Here is a 15,530-nt window from a genome sequence, read left to right on the forward strand (position 1 = left end):
TTACAAATTTTATATTTAAATATACTATTTAATTTCACTGATTTTAACTTTTCAACTTCTCTTTTGATTTGTAAATACCTAAAATACAGGTACTTAATTACATGCAAAAATTTTTTGGCAAAATCCCTCCAAATATCTGTATTGTCATTTTGTTTCAGTATCATAACCATATCTAAAGAGAAGAATAGACTTTTTAAAAAATGTGCCTGGCAGTAAAGAAACACATCAGGAAACAGACTTTTGTATCCTGGCCTGGGTTCTAGATGGAGGGGGAAAAATCAGACCTGAGAATTCACACACATAGGACAGCTTATGCAGATCTTAGATTTGAAGTTATACTATTTACATGATCTATGCAATCTCCGTTAAAGAAATTAATTTTTAATAGTTCTGGATGGTAGCACCCCAGGCATCTAGCAGAAGGAAACACAAAATCTCTGGAAGAACACACCTTTCATTCAGCCCTCAGAGGATTCACACAGGTAAAGAAAGCCCAACAAACAAGAATTTATAATCCAAATTTTCAAGCACATAAGAAAATGGATCGCCAGGAGGGAGTCAGCAGGAAAATATCTTCAAAACCGCAGAAAGAAAACCACAGCATCTAGCTCTCTGACATCCACAAGGAGTTATCTGACAAATAACTAAATTTTTATATTTTTTATCTGATAAGTATAGTTAAGACTAAAGATATAAAAGAGGAAATCTAAAATATAAGTAAGGAATAATATATTATAAAAATCTAAGGCAAATATGAAAACAAATAGAATTCCTAAAAATGACAATTATCAAAATTAAATACCTAATGGGTAGGTTAAACAGCAGATGTGAAAGAATTGATATAAAGAGAATTAAGAGCTAGAATGAAGATCTTAAGAAAATTTCCAGAATGCTATGCAGACAGACACAAAATGTAAAATAAGTCAAGACATAATAGTATAGAATTAAAGAATAAGAAGTCTATTAAAAATTCAACTTTGATTATAATTAACAGCTAAAGCTTGTTAAGAGGATGCAAGTTTCTAAAGGAACTTTCCACTATATCATTACATAGAGAAGTATAAAAGGCTGGCAAATATTTAGAAAGTATTTACTTTACAGACATCAACAATATAGACATTATTCATGTTATATATCCATATTTCTGGTTATTCTGTAACAAGTTACCATAAAATTGAATTATCTGTTTGGCAAAATTCTCATAAGACATATTAACTAAAATAAGGACTTATTAACTTAATAAGTCTATATTAACTATAATATATATAATATGTAAGGACTTATTAAGTTAATAAGTCTATATTAACTATAATATAAGGACTTATCCCAGGACCTTAATTCTTGTATATTTATTTGTTGAAGACAATAGTATTTGCTTACTGAATGTTTGAAAGAGATACCTGTGTTTTACACTATTTAAACCATTATAACTTGAGAAATTTTTGTTATAAGTAACTCAACCAGTATAAAACCATACATATCTTTTCAAAGTTATGAAAATCCACCTGTTTTCCTCTTGGATCAATGATGACAGAAATAAAAATAAAAGTGATTATAGAAGAATATTTAAACAGTTTAGTGGTTACCAGAGAGTAATGGGGGAGGGGGTGGTAGAAAAGGGAAAAGAGTGTCAAATATATAGTGATAGAAGGAGAACTCACTCTGGGTGGCGAACATACAATGCAAGATATAGATGATGTATTGTAGAAATGTACACTTGAAACCTATATAATTTCACTAACCAATGTCTCCCTAATAAATCTAATAAATAAATAAATAACACAGAATCATGACTTTTCTCTACAATCTAATACAAAAATCTAGTTCTAGAAGGAGCCAACAATTTTGGCAGACAATTTTTCAGGACTGATTCAAGACATAAATCGATAGATTCAGGAAGCACAACAAACCGTAATCAGAATAAATTAAAATAAGTCACATATGTACATGATTTTATTAAACTACAGAACTGTAGGACAAAGTAAAAGAGGACAGTAAAAACTAGAGGAATAATAACTCTCAATCAGTAAGTCTAGAAGCAGTTAAATTAGCATTCAATAATTGAAGTCAAAAATCAAAACATGTTCAGAACTAGTAGCATACCAAGGGCAGGGCAGTCGTAACAGTTCACCCCGAGTGGCAATACACTGCCTATTGAGAATTTTTTTAATTAAAGTTTATTGGGGTGACAACTGGTAGTAAAATTACATAGATTTCAGGTGTACAATTCTGTAATACATTATCTATATCTCACATTGTGTGTTTACCACCCAGAGTCAGTTTTCTTTCCATCACTATATATTAGACCTATTGAGAATTTAAAACAATAATTTTAAAAATGAATTTTTAAAAGTTTGCTTTTTAAGAATTGTAATGTCTCTGATAAAATACTTCTGCTGCCAGAAGAGACCACTCCCACCACCCTGTTCTTGGTATGCCACTGGTTCAGACAAGGGAAACAGGGAATTTCCAACCAATCTTTATTAAAGAAACTCTAAGACTATATTTAAGGAAGAAAGAAAATGATACAAGAAAAAATTCTGAGATACAAGAAGAAAAAGTGAACAAAGCAATGTATAAGCATAGATAACATAACCTAAGTAAGCACTGACTAGAGATTTTTAGTTAAGTATACATAAATATTTAACAGTAACCATAGAAGAGAATAGACTCTGTAACTTTTAAGTTAGTAAGAGTAGAAGGAAGTAACAGTAAATTAAATGGCTAAATTACAAATTCATGTTACATGTTATATCATTTCAACTGGCCCTTATCATGGCTAGACAATCCTTTCCTTCATCTGCTGATTCTCACATTTCTTACAGTCATAATTCCTACCTTTTTCAACCGGAACTCCTCTACAATACCCCCATGCTATACAATAACATTCCCTACCACTTTACTAAGAAATCTGAAGCTATCTGTATATCCTCATCTGCTCCTTGATAATAATAACAGCCTTGTTCCAACAACTGAATCCTCTGTCTCTCTACCCTGATAGGCCAACCTAATCTGCTCCCTACAAATATGCTCAGTTCTGTTTCACCCTAAAATACCCTCCTCTCAACCCTACTATCCCTTTTTAAGTGAAGGCCTTCTTTCTTAGTTTCCAATTCCGAATTACACATATTCCATAGTCATGAAGGACAGAAAACTTAGCTTCTTTTTTCTTCCTATATTCTTTCTTCCAACATGGTATTGAAAACTGGCTCAGAATAGGCATGATCATAAGAGGACCCATAAAGCAAAGACTGGGTATAATTAATTTTCTTTATACAGCATCATGAGCAAGTGGACATACAATAAGTATTTCAAGTCTTTTTTATATACTGACTATTGCTTTCTTATATTTGTGAGAGTTAGCAAATTGTGACAACTTAATCTATGGTCAAATCTGAGAGCCTCTTACCCTTTTTCAGCTTCCGGACAGCCAACATACAATGACTAGGCGAGAGATCCCATATTCTCAAGGTTTTATCATCACTTACAGTAGCACAGATGGGCAGATAAGGATGTGTAGCCAAACCCCACACCTCTCCTTCCATGTGTCCCTATAAAGAAAACATAGTTAAGATCAATTCAGCCTAAAACTATGTGTATTTAGAAGAAAACTAAAGACATTTGATAATATATGATAATGATAGGATAATGAATAAGTCCTAAAAGTTTTTATCTTTGGAATACATCTTAAAAGTTGTTACAGCTTTGTAACAACTTTATCTCTACAAGTACAATATATTCAAACTACTACTTAAAAATTAGCTTAAAATCCTAAAACATTCACTGGATAGAGAGAATAGGAATTATCTGCCCTGGAATGTTAATAACCGCCATACAGAAGGGACTTCCTGTATGATAAGAGTAAGGAGCTCCACACCCTGCTCACCAGTAAAAGTGGTGAAAATTATTTAAAATGAACAAACAAAAAAAACCACTTAAAATCTCTGGAAATGGTTCCAAAGGGAAACGTGAAGAAACATTTACTCGTGCAAATCTAAATTCTTTTTTTATTTTTAATTGACCTCTTTTTTTTAAATTGGGGAATATGGGGGAACAGTGTGTTTCTCCAGGGCCCATCAGCTCCAAGTCATTGTCCTTCAATCTAGTTGTGGAGAGTGCATCTCAACTCCAAGTCTAGTTGCCGTTTTTAATCTTTAGTTGCAGGGGCACAGCCCACCATCCCATGTGGGAATTGAACTGGCAACCTTGTTGTTGAGAGAGCGCGCTGTAACCAACTGAGCCATCCGGCTGCCCCTCCAGAAGCTCAGCAGCAGCTCGTTTTCTTCAATCTAGTTGTGGAGAGAGCTGCTCACTGGCCCATGTGGGAATCGAACCGGCAACCCTGTTGTTCGGAGCTCACGCTCTAACCAAGTGAGCCAACCAGCCACCCCTCTAAATTCTTTAAGAACAGTGAGAGTCTGTAGTGTTAGAACTGAGACTCACTCCTTTCCTCCCTCTTCCTAACTCACAGATGTGGAAACTCCACCCCAGACTGATGGAACCAAGAACACAGGTGTCTCCTCCACTACCAGCTTTAGTTGGAGGGCTATCTTCTCAGAAAGAGGCAGCTGTCAGCATTTCGAATCCTGCACCCAACTACCTGCTATGGAGGCAGAATTCATGGTAGGTGCTGCTGAAAGCTGGGTGCTCCCTTCTTCTGCCCCTTCATTCTGAAATGGAGGCTCTACCTTGGCTGTGGTGTCACTGAGAATACTGGGCCTTAGTGTCAACCCAATAAGACCTGAAGCTACTGCTCCCTCTCCCACACCAAGCACTCAGTTTCTAAAGGGAGGTACACTCAGAAAGAAGCATTCCATTGTTCTCACCCTCAACTTCAGATCCTTGCATCAGAGATTTAACCTAGAGGGAGAAGCAAGCAATAAAAACAGGTCCTAATCTCTTCTCAAAGGAATTAACTTTATTTATGGCACAATGTGGAAAAGTTCCAGCCTAAAGGTGCTCCCCAAAATAATGGAGGTTGTAATGAAAGGTAATTGGGAGGCAACTGGTAGACTCAATGGGCATACAGACTAAACTGAAGGTGAGCTAGTTTGTACAAGAAAACAGAAATCTCTGAGATAACTGGCAGGAGACTGCTTAAAAAATATCAAAACAATCTCAAATACTAACGTAGGGCACTGTTCCTTTTAAGGAGCCTGAGTTTAATTGGTTTAGTCTGTGGAGCAGTTTATGCTCCAGGGAAATGCTGAAAACAATAGCCCTTTAATAGTTGGTTGTGGTCTGGAGGCCATTAAACAGGTGAGAATACTTCCCAAATCATCTGATAAAGCCAATATTACCCTTACACCAATACCAGACAGACATTACAAGAAAACTATAGACCAATATCCTTTATAAATATGGATGCTGAAATCCTCAACAACATACTAGCAAACTGATTCCATTACAGAATTATACAACCAAATGGAATTCATCCCAGGAATGCAAGGTTGGTTTAAAATCCGAAAACTAATTAATGTAATATACCGTATCAAAAAAACAAAACAACAACAAAAAACATGATCATCTCAATAGAGAAAAAGCATTTGACAAATGTTTTGATAAAAACACGCAAAAAACTAGGAATAAAAGAAAAATTCGTCAACCTTATAAAGGGCATCTATGAAAAATCCACAGTTCACATTGTACTTAATAGTGAAAGACTGGATGCTTCCTCCCTAAAATTAGGAGCAAGACAAGGATGTATTGTACTGGAGAGTCAAGCCAGGATAATTATGCAAGAAAAAGAAATAGGCATCCAGATTAAAAAGGAAGAAGTAAAACTATCTCTATTTGCAGATGACACAATCACGTATATAGAAAATCCTAAAAAATTCACTAAAAACTATTAGAACGAATAAAAAAGGCCAGTCACTTTAACAAAATAACTGACACTTGTTCACTGAAAATTATAAAACATTGTTGAAAAAGTTAAAGATCTAAATAAATAGAGAGATCCCATGTTCATGGATTAGAAGACTCAATATTAACAGGTACTACTTTCCAAACTGATCCACAGAATTCCACAGCTACATTGTTGTACATATTTTGAAAAAAAGAAAATATATATATACATACATACACATATATCTAATATACATCATATAGCTAATATATACAATATATAGTGTACATACATTCTCACACTTTCCATTATTATAGTTTTATATTATCTTTATTTCTAGCATGAAGAGTTTCTCAAAAATTTCTTGACTGTTTTAAAATATTTTTCTCTTCTACATGATTTTTAAAAATCCTTTCCAGAATTTGTGAAAAACTATCATTATAATTTGGACTATGATCATATTGAATTTATAATTTATTTTTTTATGTCTGAAACTAAAATTTTATAGTTGTCTTAAGACAGGTCTTGCATATTTTTACCTACATTTATCCCTGGCTATTGTATAGTTCTATAGCTTTCTTTATGAGTACCATTTTCTAACTTGTTATTGCTAATATATAGAAATACAATTGATTTTTACACGTTGATTTTGCGTCTACTCATTTTAGAGGACTCCTTAATTAGTTCTAATAAATTTTCAGTTTATTCTCTTGAATAGTCAACACAGGGTTATAATATCTGCAAATACTGACGGTGTTGTCCATTTCTGCTAACACTTACAGCTCTTATTGTTTCATTTAATTAAATTGGCTAAGACCTCAACACAGTGTTGGACAATAATGGTGAGAATTGGTATCCTTATCTTTTCCTGATGTTTAAAAGATAGTTGATTCAAAACCTTAAACTCTATAACAAATATAAAAAATATTAGGATGTCATTTATGACTTCTAAAAATCTTACAATTATGAAATTGTGTTTTTTAACAGTTCCATCTATGGATTCATCTGTAAAAGTGTATTGTGTTAATATCTTCTAAGAGATCATAAACATGTTAATTTAAACACCGTGACTATCATCTTTTTACTTCAATGGAAAAGTATGTGACTGAAATTAAAGAATCAGACATGAAAGTTTGACAGTTAATATAAAATGTTTTATTTCCTTAAAAACTCTCCTGGGTACATCAGGATATTAACATTAAAGTATGAGCCCTGTTCTCATCTATGTATTCTCTTTGGTATCTTAACAGGAGTGAAGTGGGGCTTGGAGAAGAAATAAGTCTGTATTAAGAAAGAACATAATTCTTTTTCAGGGTCAAAAGCAAGCCCAAAATTGGTGCTACTATATAGAGTTGCATGTGGACAATTTTTCATTAGGGTAGATCCTACCTCACTTGTGTTTTATACTATCGATTTATTCCCTTCTCTACTTTTCAAAAAAAATAAAACAAAATAATAATACACACAGAAAATGTACATTTAAAAAATTAATACAGCATTTCTGTTGGAAATGTAAAGTATCAGCTAATCTTGCTGTTTCATTTTATATTTCTACCACACAAATTATTGTATTTCAGGATTTTTGTTTTATTGTTAACATATTTTCACTGAATCTTTCAGCAACAAATTTTCGTATTCATTTTTTATTTTTCTAAGTTAGAAACTTGAGACAGAATGAACTAAACTGAAGATTTTCACAGAAAAACAATTGCCTTAGGTTCAACAAATATATTTCAAAGAAATAAAATTAAATATGAAATAAATGTATTGGATTAAATTAATTATAACTTTTTTCTTTCCATTGGCATGTTTTGCAATAAGAAATTACTTAAAATATTGGAAATTATTTCACATGCTAACATGCACATTTATTTACTCATAGCTACTCTTTAGCTATAATTAAATTTAATTTTTTTTGGTATATAGTAACATTAACAAATGTTTCCCTAATTAAGTTGTATTATTTTTCACCACTATCAATTTTTGGCTCTTATGTATTGAATCAATTATATACAAAAGAAAGAAAAAAGCATATTAACATTTAAAATTACCTGGACCAGAAGTGTTATTGGGCCACTTTTATCCACTTCTAGTATTTCACCATTCTTTGTGCCAACTAAAATATGACCATGTCCTAATGATATGGCACGTATAGATGGGTTATCTTCCAAAAGAAGACCTGAAATGTTAAAAGGAGATGTCCTTCTAGGTATGAAGTTATTATAAGGATGCATATACATAAATGATGCCAAAGAAAATCACAAGTTTGATTTCTCCTGTATTCTAATAAAAGCACCGCATTTCTTCCATTCAATTTACTCATCTCAAAAATATTTACCACCCATATACTACAATTCTATGCTTCTATATTATCCCAGGTGCTCTACTACCGTTCTAACAACTGTTTCTTTTCCTCTTATACTTGTACCTCCTATCCACCTTCTGACACTCTAAGAGCATGTACCATTTCCTGGTTAGTAACTTTAATTCAACTCAATTTCAGACTAACTCATTTATGTCTACTGCATCCTAGGCAGGCTTCAGAAATATATTGGTAAACATGACAGAACCAGCTCCTGCCCTCACAGAGTATATAATGAGGAAAGCAGATATAGTATGAGAAGCGTATTGAAAAGGAAGCATAAAGTAAGGGAATTTAACCTTTTTTTGGAAAGAGAATGGGAGTGGAAGGTATCATCCTAGAAGAAATAATGTTTGAGATTTAAAAAATGAATATATGGTCAGGCAATTGGAGGGGAAAGAGGCAGAAGAAAGGGCAAATTCTAGGCAAAAGCACAGTAGTCCCCACAAGAAGATGTGTTCCAAGATCCCCAATGGATGTGTGAAACCATAGATAATATTGAACCCTGTGTGTGTGAGTGTGTGTGTGTACACACTACATTTTTTCCTATACATACATACCTATGATAAAGTTTAATTTATAAATTACGCAGTTAAGTGATTAACAATAGCTAATAAAATAGAACAATTATAATATGCTGTAATAAAAGTTACATAAATGTGGTCTATCTCTCAAAATATTTTATACTGTACTCACCCTTCTTGTGATGATGTGAATTACAAAATGCCTTAGTAAATTGAGATCTTTCACCTTTTCACTTAAAGGAAGAATTTTATGGCTTCTTTTTTGGCATATCTGAATTGCCAGCATCACTACTCTTGTACTTTGGGGTCATTATTAAGTAAAATAAGCGTTACTGGAACACAAACACTATGATACCATGACAGCCAATTTGATAACTGAGTGACTAAAGGGCAGCAGCATATACAGCGTGGATACACTGGACAAAGGGATGGGTCATGTCCCGGGCAGGATGGAGCAGAATGGCAAAAGATTTCATCATGCTACTCAGAATGCCACTCAATTTAAAACTTAATGAATTATTTCTGAAATTTTCCAATTAATATTTTTGGACCATAGTTGACCTCAGGTAACTGAAATCACAGAAAGGGAAACTGAGGTTAAGGGGAGACTACTTTAATAGCATACAGACAGGACTGGAGGTCAGAGAGTATGAGGCAATGCCTTAATGTGCTGAGAGAAAGGGTAAAGGGGAGAAGGGCTTCCAAGGTAGAGAGGCAGGGTCAACAAAACACCAAGGTGAAAGAAAACACCAAGTTTGAAAACAAACTCCTGATAGATGGTAAATGTGATGCTCATGTCATTATTTTCTTTGGAAAATAAAAAAATTTTAAATTCACATGAATCATCTTGTTCTTGGTTAATATTTTTACCATGTGTATCACAGAAAATAAATTTTGAAAGGACAGCAATGATTCTGGCATTCATTTAAGTGGCTTCTCCCATTTAACTCAGATGCCTGTCTAGTAAAGAAGGAAAAATATATTCCATATGCTCCACCTTAGTAACCACATGTGTTAATGAGTCATTTGTCTTTTTTCCTACAAAGTTAAATCTCAAAGCACCTTTAGATCCTGGGGCCAAAGCAGCTCTTTTTATAGCATAGGTCTTGAGACATCTTTCAAAGGAGTCATCCCAAAGAGCTACTATACCATCTTTTCCTCCAGTTACAAATCCCTAGAAAAGTAAAAGGTTCAAATTAATAAAGATCCAAATATGTTTTAAAATAATAATCTTTATATTGAAAAATTCTAGAAGAAAGAACATTTATAGGCAAAAGTCACAGCTTATAATGAATGGAAATTAGTATGAGTCTGTTATGTTTTTTAAATATCAACATGGAATCTGCAAAAACATTTTCAGTGATACCAAACATTCTACTTTTAGGACAGGACTTAAAAAATACAGTTTTTAAATTTGGAACCATAAGGCAGCTCTACTGCTTTCAGCAAGTTACATATATTCTCTGGAGGCTTCATGATTTCATCCTTTAAAAAGAAAGAATAGTAACAGTAGCTGCCTTACAGGATATGATGATAATATATAAAGCACTTCAACAATTTCTCACACATAATAAGTGATTAAGTTAAACTTTTTTTTTTTTTTTTAAAGCAGACCTATTTCACTGTGTTCAGGAGTTTGAAAAGAGGAATAGAAAAGGGTCAGGAAGACTAGCTCACAGATTATTATTGGGTGGCTCAGCTAAATTGAAAGGCAGTGTTCCTTGTGAAAATGCTCTACACTCTATGATCAAATCCTGTTTAACTTAAAATATCTTTAGGTTACTTACTTTTTCCAATGCATGCATACTGAACACTGGCCCATCATGAGCTTTGACTGTTTTAACAAGAAAGACATCTCTCCAAATACACACGTCTCCGGTGGACGTTCCAGAAAAAACCATCTCCTCAGTCCAGCCATACACTGCACACATCATGGTGTCACTTTTCCCCAGTGTGCCTATGTAGCCTTTTCTTCCAATCAATCCTCCCCCTGGTTTATAAAAAAAAATTACAAAAGTATTACATTCAAAATGTGTAAAATTATAAAGCAGTAAAATTTTTTTCTACTGTTGTTGTTAAATAGACAGACATGTAACAGTAAAGAGAGTTAAAAAGAAAAACATGGGTCTCTCAATTAGTGACTTGGGCCACACCTTGCTTGGCTGAGGCAGCTATACCTAGGGCTGCTTTTAGGCCACAGCTTTTTGGATAAACAAAACATATACTAAGTTTTAATCAGTCCTCAGCACTTTTGATTGTTTTTCAAAATTTTTATTATACTGTACTCATGCTTCTTGTGATGATGTCAATGATAAAATGCCTTAAGAATATAACAAAGGTATAAAAAATACAAAATCACCTACATATGCATTATAAACTTACTGAAACTAATATGTGATGCCATTTCCATCCCCCTTCTTCACTCCCTACTACTGTGAATGTGATGTTGATTATTCTCATGCATTCCTTTATATGTATTTTCCTACTTACTTATATAAATTCTTAGGCAATATGTCATATTATTTTCCATGTTTTAAAATTTCCTATAAATACCATCCTATATTCTTTTGCAACTTGCTTTTTTCACTAACGATTTGTTATGGAACTTTATACACATTGATTTATACCTTTAGAAAACTCACTTTCATAGCTATATAGCATTCCATGATATAAACACAGCACTCTGTCCATTTTCCTCTGAATAGGCACTTAAGTTGCTTCCAAGTTTTTGCTATTGAAAACAATGCTGCTTTAAACATTCTTGTAAGGGCCTCTTCAATACAAATGCAATAGATTCTCTAGAAATGCCTAGGAATGGGCTGGGTATGTGCGGAAGCAACAGCAGATAGATGAGAGGCATCATCTGTTACCAAATTGTTCTCCAAAGATGACACATAAATTTACAATCCCATTAATAGTGAGAGGAGTTCCTGTTGTTATCCACCTTTCAGAAACAGTTGGTACTGTCACACTAGAGATATGAAATACCAACTGAATTTTATGTAGCTTTGATTTACATTTCTCTGATAATTAAGTAGCTTCATCATCTTTTCCTATTTTTATTGACCATTCATTACCTATTGATATCTTCTGCTCATTTTTTCAATTGACCTCATTATTCATTTGTTGAAGACATATATATGCTAGGCTCTATTCAAGGTACAAAGTACAATGAACAAAATGACAACAAAACTCCCTACTTTCACAGACCTTCCTGGTGAGAGACACTCAATAAATATGACAAATCAGTAAAATGTACAGTGTTAGATGCTGATGGGTGCTACGGATAAAATGTAAGCATGAAAAGGAGATAAGAAATGGGAGGAATCCATTCTAAGTAGGGTGGTTAAAAAAGGCCCCTGAGAAGGTGGTATCTGAATGAAGACCTGAAGAAGGCATAAGAGGAAGTCATGCAAGAAAAACATTCCAGGCAGAGGGATCAGCAAGTGCAAAGGCCCCAATGCAGGAATGTGACAAGAATCTTCACGAACAGCCAGGGGGGCCTGTATGGAGTAGCAAAAAAAGTAAGGGAGGCAGTAATGGGAGATGGGGTCAGAGAGGTCAAAGGCAGCATTACAGGCCACTGTAAGGATTTCATTTTTACTGTACGTGAGATGGAAAACATGGGGGTGTAGAATGACAAGATCTGGCATATCAGTTATTAACAGGTTCACTCTGATTTCTGGGTTGAGGGTAAACTGAAGAGTGCCAAGGATAAAAAGAGTTACAAGGCTATTTCAATCACCTGGGCAAATGATAAAGGCAGCATAGAGCAGCTTGGTAGCATGGAGGATGATGAAAAGTGGTCATACTCCAAATGTATTCAGAAGATTGTCTTTTCTTAACATTGTCTTTTCTTAGCAGTTAGAGTTAGTGAACTTGGAAGAGCAGTTAAGTGGAGTGGTGAAGGAAAACAAAACCCAGATTGACTTCTCTCAAAAGAAGGAGAATATAAATTGCCAACTGAAAGTGTAGATAACTATTTGGGAGTATTTTAGTAAATAGCTAAGAAGAGAAATTGATTAGCAACTAGAGGGTAGAGTTGAAAGAGGAGTTTTGTTTGGTTTTATTTATTTAAAATGGAGAGTTAACAGCACACTTGTAGGCTGAAGGGAGTCAGGAGAGAGGGAGAAAGGGAAGAAGAGTTAGAGTGATGCCCTTAAGTGAGATAGAGAAGGGAGCTAGTGCACATGTGGGGGGACTGGCCTTCACTAAAGCACAGACTATCCATCTAGAGCAGAGTCAGCAAGCAATAGGCTGCGGCCAAATCCTGCCACCATCTGTTTTTGTATGGTGCCCTACTGTGAGCTGTAGGGGGCCATACCTATTTCCTTCTCTGCTCCCTGACTTTTGGCTGCCAACTACCGTGTTTCCTCCAAAATAAGACCTAACCAGAAAATAAGCCCTAACGTGATTTTTCAGGACGACAAGCCCTGAACATAAGTCCTAATGCATCTTTTGAAGCAAAACTTAATATAAGACCTGGCCTTATTTTTGGGGAAACATGATAGCAGCTGCCCAGGGCCTGAGCTGGTCACCATCTACAATTTGAGGACTTTGCTCATGGCAACGACTGGGCCCCTAACATTGGAATCACAGTCCAGGAGTTGCCTTGCCTCTTGCCAGCTGCCCATGCTGAGAAGGTAGGGCTCTCCAGGAGGAGAAAGAACCCTAGGTTCAATGTGTCACTGGGGCAGAATGAAGTTGACTATGGTCCCCCCCCCACACACACACAGCCCAACCTGCCAGTTCCCTTCACCACAGCAGGCTGATCTTGGAAGTAACATCTCCAGTTAATAACTGGGTGGACAACAAAGCAGATAAGGCAGGGCAGGACTTTTCTCTCTTGTTCTCTAAGTACCTACATAATATTCTTGATGTTGTTCCTCGGCCTGAAAAGTCTAAAATATTTACTATCTTGCTATTTACATACATAAAAAGCTTGCCACCCCTGCTTTAGATAATAATTAATTGGGTTTTCTGATACACACAATGTAAAATGTTCCTATTGTGCTAGGTCATGTCATAGTTGCACTCACAAAACTTTTTCTTTTTTTAAATTTTATTGAGGAATATTGAGGAACAGTGTGTTTCTCCAGGGCTCATCAGCTCCAAGTCATCATCCTTCAATCTAGTTGTGGAGGGCGCAGCTCAGCTCCAAGTCCAGTCACCATTTTCAATCTTTAGTTGCAGGGGGCGCAGCCCACCCTCCCATGCGGGAAAGGAACCAGCAACCTTGTTGTTAAGAGCTCACGTCCTCTAACCAACTGAGCCATCCAGCCACCCCTCTAGAAGCTCAGAGGCAGCTTGTTGTCTTCAATCTAGTTGTGGAGGGCGCAGCTCACTGGCCCATGTGGAAATCGAACTGGCAACCCTGTTGTTCAGAGCTTGTGCTCTAACCAACTGAGCCATCCAACTGCCCTCTAAAAATGTTTAGTGACTACCTGCCCCCACCAGTGATAGATCAGAATTCCATAATTCCAACCTGGAATTCTCAAAGCCCACATCTGGAATAGGAGGTAAGAAGCTCCCTTTCAGCCTCAGGCCTAAGTTATCTTTAACTTAGTTTACATAAAGCAATGCATTTAGAGAGGTAGACAGCACTTACTCGGACTATTTCCCACTTGGCTAGCAAACTCTGTGGATCAGAACCCCAAAAGTGAGTAAGGTTGAAATGCACACCCAAGTCTTAACATTTATCTGTTTATACTTCAGTTTCAGGTCTGTTATACATCTGACCAAACTTAAGGAAAAAATATTCAATTGCAAATCTTTTCATTTTAAGGCTATATATTTTTTTCAAGTCTCTTCTTTCAAACAAATTTAGGTTTTTTGTGGGTTTTTTTTCAACACAGAAAGAACATGCATAACTTGCTTGGTAACTGCAATTCCAAGTGACTAAGATACTCAAATTGTTTAAATGTATAGGAATTAAAATTACAAATGTGAAAATACTTCTCTTTACTTTGTAAATGTGTATACACTAGGATCTGATGAGTTTGTGATTAACTATTAAGTCCAAGTCTGAAAATTGATTTGTGTCCTATGTGATTTACCATTTGAAAGTTACTTGATCTTGAGAAATGTCTGCACTAAGCTTATTCTTTTCTAATATATGTTTCACTTCTTCCTGTATTTATGTATTTTATCTGAAAAGTTTAAGTATACTGATGTCAAATTGATGTCAAATTGCTAGAATTTATAAGTATACTATTCTATTTGGAAAAGAAACATTTTTATTTTCAAATGTGAACTTCTTCCACAGTTACTAATCTACAGTTCCAAATAACTAAAGTAATATAACATTTTGTTTCCATATCATTTTTTAGCATATAAAGAATTTTTACAAAATTTTTTATTTTTAGTTTAGACTAAAAATGTCTTTAACAGAAAAAAGGCATCTGGACATCACTTGATTAATTTCATAAATTCAATCGTTTTGCAAATATGAATAGTACATCAATGCAGCCAATAAATGATAAAATAAATCTTATGTTTGTTTAAAATGTACTAAGATAACTGTGAATCTCTTTTTTTAAAAAATTTGTATTTTGAATAATTTTAGGTTTTCATAAAAGATGCAGAGATAACAGAATGATTTCACATGCAGTACTCCTCACCCAGTTTCCCCTACTGTTAATATTCTACATTCCTACAGACTATTTATCAAAACTAAGAAACCAACACATTTGATACGTTACACTTAACTGAACTCTAGCCTTCATTCAGATTTCATCTGTTTTTCCACTAATGTCTCTTTTCTGTTCCAGGATCCAATCTAGCATACCACATTGTATTT

At 34.7% G+C, this 15,530-nt stretch overlaps 1 protein-coding gene across 15 annotated transcripts in view; it reads right to left on the reverse strand.

The window, feature by feature from the left end:
* The window catches only part of EML5 (EMAP like 5), a 151,494-nt gene that overhangs the window by 56,961 nt on the left and 79,003 nt on the right, over positions 1-15,530 (reverse strand). For all 15 annotated transcript variants that reach the window (XR_013993270.1, XR_013993271.1, XR_013993272.1 and 12 more), the window contains 4 exons: positions 10,519-10,721; positions 9,794-9,905; positions 7,897-8,024; positions 3,410-3,551 (listed from right to left, as the gene is read on the reverse strand). Coding sequence is in view for 9 of the 15 variants with exons in the window: in XM_081047271.1 (XP_080903397.1) it covers positions 3,410-3,551; positions 7,897-8,024; positions 9,794-9,905; positions 10,519-10,721 (585 nt within the window). In the remaining 6 variants the exon portion in view is untranslated. The remainder of the gene's footprint in view (positions 1-3,409; positions 3,552-7,896; positions 8,025-9,793; positions 9,906-10,518; positions 10,722-15,530) is intronic.

This window comes from Rhinolophus hipposideros, assembly GCF_964194185.1.
Source record: "Rhinolophus hipposideros genome assembly, chromosome: 5".
Classification (NCBI taxonomy): domain Eukaryota; kingdom Metazoa; phylum Chordata; class Mammalia; order Chiroptera; family Rhinolophidae; genus Rhinolophus; species Rhinolophus hipposideros.